At 52.5% G+C, this 7095-nt stretch overlaps 2 protein-coding genes across 2 annotated transcripts; both read left to right on the plus strand.

Annotated features, from left to right (window-relative positions):
- Window positions 1–1035: 1035 nt before the first annotated feature.
- Window positions 1036–2852, plus strand: LOC9641220 (shikimate O-hydroxycinnamoyltransferase). The gene is made up of 2 exons (XM_024668107.1): window positions 1036–1491; window positions 1538–2852. Exons 1-2 carry the CDS (start codon window positions 1057–1059, stop codon window positions 2417–2419), a joined length of 1317 nt encoding a protein of 438 aa, XP_024523875.1. The 5' UTR covers window positions 1036–1056; the 3' UTR covers window positions 2420–2852.
- A 3762-nt stretch (window positions 2853–6614) lies between these two features.
- LOC112343984 (putrescine hydroxycinnamoyltransferase 1-like) lies at window positions 6615–7049 on the plus strand (the record flags this gene model as incomplete). The annotated part of the gene is made up of 1 exon (XM_024668106.1): window positions 6615–7049. A coding segment is annotated over exon 1 (435 nt), but the record flags the coding sequence as incomplete, so codon positions are not given.
- Between the last annotated feature and the right edge of the window lie 46 nt (window positions 7050–7095).

The following is a 7095-nucleotide window of genomic DNA, read 5'->3' on the forward strand; positions in this document are numbered from 1 at the left end:
TTTCGGCTCCACTTTAGGGCCTGTCTCACATTAGCCTTTCCGGAAGCCTAATATTATTTAAACTCAAGGACATTTAACCCTAAATATTTTAATACTATTAACCAATTAAAAAAAAGGATGCACTTTTATTCATAGACCTTTTCTTTTTATATTTGAACCTGATCAATTATCTTTCAAGTTGTTCTTATTAATTGCTTACATACCTTTGTTATTAAGTGGAATGCAATCTCCAAGATTTAACATCTATACTACTATAGCCTTAAAAGAAAGCAATGGTGAAAGTGATAGTACTTGATAAACTAAAAGTGGAGTGACTCATAGTTATACTTTAACATTCCTTTATAGCTTAGCATGGTAAAGCACATGATTCTATTATCACTCTAAACCTTAAGAATTCTACTTTTATCCATGCCCAATATAGAAGCATTTGTCTGGCATTAGATGCAATCTAATGGTAGTGAAGCCCATCCATTACCTCCACGACTATCCTTTCAAGCTGGGTGAACGTGTTATAGCCTCTTGGTCTTCTAACAAAATTGCAACCTCTCTATAGAACACCATAACAACCTCTCCATAGCATTATATTCTCACCTCTTGTTCTTGTTGGGCATGGCAAAAGAACCAAATTGCACATTATCACTCTTGAATGGCTTGAAATTCTGCCCATGACATCGGCCATTGCTATGGGCATGAAGCCCCATCCCTGGCATACAGTTCGTGAAATATCCAATGCTTGTGTTTTTCTCATACTACTATTCTATATGTACCAATAAGACACCGACACGTGTCCTCTAAATGTCTTTTCTACCCTTTTTTTCTAGTGCACGCCATATTGTCTTGAAGTAACAAAAGTGACAAACCACCAGAGATCTGCAAAAGCCTATCGAACGCATCCGCCCACCAAACCTTTTGTTCTGTGAGTTGATGAAAAGAAGTTACGACCTTCTCCCTGCCATAGCATTAAAAGTTACACATGCATGCGAACTTTTAGACCAGACAAGTCCTCTTGTGTGTTTCTAGGCTACTCTCTTCAAATCATGCGCTAGAAGAACAATCATGTCCAATGTGGTTCATATAGCCTCCGTCTGCACGATCGTCCCAGCGATTCCAACGCGCCAGCCTTGTACTCTCTGGCTTTGCAACTCTCAGATCCAGCTCCTGTCCGAGAACTATCTCAAGCAAGTCTACTATTTCCCAGAAGCAGTGGATTCGTCACCAGGCTCCTTCGATCGATTGGTGACGAGCTTAAAAGTATCCTTGTCTCAGGTTCTCGTTCCATACTACCCAATAGCGGGGAGGCCCCGGATCGCCGGTCTCGACCGCCCGGTTCTCGAGTGCAACAACCAAGGCGTCGAATTTGTGGTGGCATTTGCCAATGCGAGCTTCCACGACTGGGGCGATTCCATGAAGCACTGCTCAATCGAGCATGAGCTCAACCAGGCACAGACCGAGATCACGGATCACGAGAACTTCCCACAGCTCAAAGTCCAGGCAAGTCCGGAGACTTTACGTTGACCTGTTCTGACCGTGTTTGCAGGTCACCAAGTTCCGGTGTGGCGGGATCGCCCTCGGCCTCGTCACCACCCACATTGTCACCGACGGCTCGTCCATCTTTGCGTTCTTCAAGGCCTGGTCGGATATCCATCAGGGATTGCCACCGCCGAATCCACCGCCATCATTCGACTCCAGCATCCTCAGGGCCCGAGATCCCCCCAGCATCAAGATGCCCATCCGGGACTACGTCGCGGTGGCACCGTCCCTGGCCCAGGATCACACTGGAAAGTCCGGGGAGGATATCTCTCCCAAATACCACGTCCGGGAATTCCACATGAGCGAGCTCCAGCTCTCGCATCTCAGGCACGAGATCGCATCCGGCCCGTTCTCCTACGGCAGCTTCCCGACATCCTTCGAGGCCGCCGCGGCGCTCGTCTGGAAATCCATCACCGAGGCGCGGGATCTCGTCGACACCGCCATCGCCACATTCGTCTACTCGGGCTCCGCCAAGGCCGGCAAGAACCGGCGGCATCCCCCAATCCCGGACGAGTACTGCGGCACCTCCGCCATGACCCTCGTCCTCCCGTGTCCGGCGCGCGACCTCAAGAATAAGCACATCTCCTTGGCCGTTCGCCTCGTCCACGACGACATCCGGGCCATCACCCACGAGCGATTCCAATCCACCATTGACTGGATGGAGCTGGAAGGAATCGGCGGCCCCGGGCGCAAGGAGATCGCGGTCAACATGAGGGCCGAGATGGCGGTCTACTTCGTTGACCTGGTCACCTTCCCCGTCTACGGCGTTGACTTTGGGACCCACTTCTCGCTGGTGCTAGAGCCGTGGTATGGCAACGGGGTGGTGGTGTTTCTTCCCACTGCCCAGGGAGGGACGCGAGAGTGGTCATGCTCCTCGAGGATGAAATGAAGAGGTTGCTGCAAAGCGAGCTCCTCGCCAAGTTCGCCACCTTGGAATGAAAGGGATTTGAGGCACGAGAGACTAGAGCAAGTAAATTGGTTTCATCGATCGTTTCATCGATCGGAAGAGAGCAAAACAAAACGCGATCCGAGAGGGAGAGAGAAACGAAGAACGAGGGTCGATCCGTCCGTGACCATCGTCAAGGAGAGTCGGAGGATTTGGTGGCACGAGCGGTGCACATCCTGGCACAAGACAACTTTATGGTGCCTCGGCTCGGCGGGGAAGGCACCTCCTTTCCCTTGCCGAGCCCTGGCAGCGAGAGCTTGGGCTTGGATCGATGAGCATCGATGCCGGTGGGCGCTCCAGATCTTGGCACCGGTCTCGAAGCCTGATCAAAGAATTGGATCAAAGAATTGGATGGATCGAAGGGAAAAGAATCTCATTTTCGTTTCATACCTCGGATATGCGAGGGAACCTCCGTGCGAACCACGCCGCTGGAAACCACGCCCACGCGATCTGCGTCGCCGTCTCTCGGATCAGACCATAGACCAGCTCCGTGACCGGTCCCTCGATCGTCCCAGTGATCACCCTGCTGACCGGTCCCTCGATCATCCCCGTGAGCATCTTATCGAGCGGGCCCTCGATCAACCCCGTGAAGCTAAGTTTGATCACCAGCGGCGCTACCATCGAGATGAGCAGGGACTTGGCCATGAGCCCCAGCCCATCGCTCCGCCCGCAAGCTTCCTCCCCTCCAAGAAGAAAAACTAGGGCTGCGAAATGGCCAAGGGGGAGGGATTCATGATTGCGCTGGATGGTTCATGCTCCACGGTCCTTGTCAGAAGAAGAATTTCTTGCATAGCCAAATATCTTCTTTCTACGCGCTTGTAACGATCTTTATCAGTTCATATTGTCAAGTTTGGTCAACATAGTCGATGGAAGTCCTAGGTCGTGAGCTCACTTCGAGTGCTTAGATTGACATGGTGGCCTCCACAAGATTAGTGTCCATGTCGACTGTCGTGGCGATCTCCAACGGTAGCTAGGTAAAAGTCAAGTCATTCGTTTCTGTCGTTCGCAGCTATGGCATCTCAACAGTGGAAGATATCTTCAAAATCGCGTACTACGGCAGAGGACATGTCTGTAAGAATCCATTCCATAGAAGAAGATGAGAAGAAGCTCAGCTAACAGGGCTGCAAACCTCGAGGTCAATGCACATTTGCAAGCCGATTTAATGACCAAGAAATTCCAGCTTTTGCCAAGTGTATCGGCGGCTTATAAGAGAATATATATAAAAATTACTATCATTGTTACTGCTTCCAATTGTTTCACACATAATAATGTTGCTTCATGCTTGATTGAGCGCATAGATCAATCCCAGGACTTTCAAGCAATTACATGTTTATAGGCCTAGCTTCAAAGCTTTAAAACTTCGAGCTAGAATTCTTTCCCTTGCGGAGCTCCGGCAGCGGGATCTTGGGTTTGGATCGATGACCATCGTTGCGGGTGGGAGCGGGCTCTCCAGATCTTGGCACCTAAAGAATTAGATGGTTCGAAGGAAAAGAATCACATTTCCGTTTCATACCTTTGTGATGCGAGGAAACATCTGTGCGAACCACGCCGCTGTCAGCCACGCCCACAGGATCTGGGCCGCCGTCTCTCGGATCGGGCCATAGACCAGCTCCGTGACCGGTCTTTGTGATCATCCTGTTGATCGGCCCCTCGATCATCCCTGTGATCGTCCTGTCGACCGGCCCCTCGATCATCCTGGTGATCGGTCCCTCGAACTAAATTTGATCACCATCCCCGCCAGCATCGATACGAGCAGGGACTTCGCCAAGAACTTCGTCGCGTCCCCCCAGCCCATCGTTCCGCCCGCGCGTTTGCTCCCTTCCAAGAAGGAAAACTAGGGCCGTAACCGGCAATTTTGTGAAATTCATTTTGTGAAATTTTGTGATATTCATTTTCCTCAGAAATGGAAAGGAGAAAGATTGCTACCCGGTCGAGGGTTTTCTTGTTAAATATTAGAATTCGATCGCCACCTTTGAGTTCCCTCGACCAGTCCAGTGAACGTAAATCGCCAGTCGCCAGTGGAAGACAAGTCTCGAACGTGGTCAACTTTATTGGTCAACATAAGCGATTGGTTCTAAAGCACGAGGAGCTCGTGGGCAAGGTCGTGAGCTCCGAGTAGATTGGATCAACGACATGGTAGCGTCCATAAGCTCGGTAAGGTCAGTGTCCGTGTCGACTGTAGTTCCCCAGATCCCGACCCGGCAGCCCTGCGTTCTCGCGCTCTCCAACTTCCAGAGCTACTTTTCGTTTGAGCGCTACATCAAACAAGTGTTCTACTTCTCCGCCCCGGGATCTTCAGCTCTCAAGCAGCACGATGACCAGGAAGAAGAAGAAGAAGATCAAGAACAGAAGAGCCCTCGGATCGATAACCACGACGAAGAGGAGTTCCAGCGCCTGGTTTGCAGCATGAGAGAGTCTCTGTCGCGGTTGCTCGTTCCATACTACCCTCTGGCGGGGAGAATGCGGCGGCGAGAGCGGCTAACAACGATCCAGGAGCTCCACTGCAACGACGCGGGCGTCATGGTGGTGGCCGCGATGGCTAACACAGCCTTGGGCGACGCCCGGCAGTGCCCCATCGAGCACGAGCTCTACCCGGAACCCAGGGTCAGGGATCCCGCCAACGCGCCGCTGCTAAAAATCCAGGCAAGTAGCTCCGTTGACTCTGTTGACTAAAAGAGTGTTGACTGGCTGTAAGCGTTGACTGGCATTGTGTGTTCACAGGTGACAAAGTTCCAGTGTGCCGGGATTGCTGTGGGAGTGCTCACCTGCGAGAACATCCTCGACGCCTCCTCCTCCTTCCCGTTCCTCCGGGCGTGGGGGGAGATCCACCGGGGCCTCGCACTGGCGGTGGCTCCATCGTTTGATTCCAGCGTGCTCAAGCCCCGCGATCCTCCGCAGGTCAATCTCCCCGTCCGCGACTACGTCGTCGCCCCACCGCCAGCAAGCACGGTGGAAGCCATGGCCAAATCCTCCCACGACGCCATCCCCGACCGCCAGAGGCTCTTCCACATCGCCCCCGATCGAGTCCGCGAGCTCGTTGCCGAGGTCCAGCGCGGGAGATTCTTCTCCTCTCGTGACGAGCCGCCGCCGAGCTCGTTCGAGGCCATCTCCGCCATGATCTGGAAGTGCGTCGCGGACGTCAAAGACCTGGACGATTCGGAGAGCATGACTTACATCTACGCGCTCTCCACCAAAGGACCCAAGCGCTGGAGCCCCGAGATCCCGAGCCACTACTGCGGCAGCTCCGCTCACATCCCCTGCCTGGCTGCTCCCGTGGGCGAGATACGCAAGAACCACATCTCCCACGCCGCCAAGCTCCTCCGCGACGATATCCATTCCGCCACCCAGGAGCGCATCCAGTCCGCCATCGACTGGATGGAGCTCCACCTCCGGGCCGGGATCTTCGTGGACGACAACTTCCCGCTGCCAAGGTGGTCGGGGAGAGCGATCAACAGCAACAGCCTCACGGCATTCCCGATCTACGAGCTCGACTTTGGATGGGGGAGGCCGCGACACTTCTCCTTCGTCTTGGATGCCGAGCCGGGCAGTGGAGCCGCCATTCTTCTTCCCACTCGAGATGGCGGACGAGACCGGCATCTGGCGATTCGGCTGCCCGAGAACCAGATGAAGAAGTTACTCGAGCACCAGTTCTTCCTCAAGTTCGCCACCCCGGTGTAGCAAACAAGTTGTAGACAAAATTGCTCTCCATAGCACTATGTTCTCACCCCTTGTTCTTGTTGGGCATGGCAAAAGAACCAAATTGCACATTATCACCATTCTGCCCATGACATCGGCCATTGCTATGGGCATGAAGCCCGATCCCTTCTCATACTGTTATCCTATATGTACCAATAAGACACTGACACGTGTCCTCTTTTTCTACTACTACCCTTTTTCTTCTAGTGCACGCCATATTGTCTTGAAGTAACAAAAGTGACAAACCACCAGAGATCTGCAAAAGCCTATCGAACGCATCCGCCCACCAAATCTTTTGTTCTGTGAGTTGATGAAAAGAAGTTACGACCTTCTCCCTGCCATAGCATTAAAAGTTACACATGCATGCGAACTTTTAGACCAGACAAGTCCTCTTGTGTGTTTCTAGGCTACTCTCTTCAAATCATGCGCTAGAAGAACAATCATGTCCAATGTGGTTCATATAGCCTCCGTCTGCACGATCGTCCCAGCGATTCCAACGCGCCAGCCTTGTACTCTCTGGCTTTGCAACTTTCAGATCCAGCTCCTGTCCGAGAACTATCTCAAGCAAGTCTACTATTTCCCAGAAGCAGTGGATTCGTCACCAGGCTCCTTCGATCGATTGGTGACGAGCTTAAAAGTATCCTTGTCTCAGGTTCTCGTTCCATACTACCCAATAGCGGGGAGGCCCCGGATCGCCGGTCTCGACCGCCCGGTTCTCGAGTGCAACGACCAAGGCGTCGAATTTGTGGTGGCATTTGCCAATGCGAGCTTCCACGACTGGGGCGATTCCATGAAGCACTGCTCAATCGAGCATGAGCTCAACCCGGCACAGACCGAGATCACGGATCACGAGAACTTCCCACAGCTCAAAGTCCAGGCAAGTCCGGAGACTTTACGTTGACCTGTTCTGACCGTGTTGCAGT

This window comes from Selaginella moellendorffii, unplaced genomic scaffold (assembly GCF_000143415.4).
Source record: "Selaginella moellendorffii unplaced genomic scaffold, v1.0 SELMOscaffold_417, whole genome shotgun sequence".
Taxonomy (NCBI): Eukaryota; Viridiplantae; Streptophyta; class Lycopodiopsida; order Selaginellales; family Selaginellaceae; genus Selaginella; species Selaginella moellendorffii.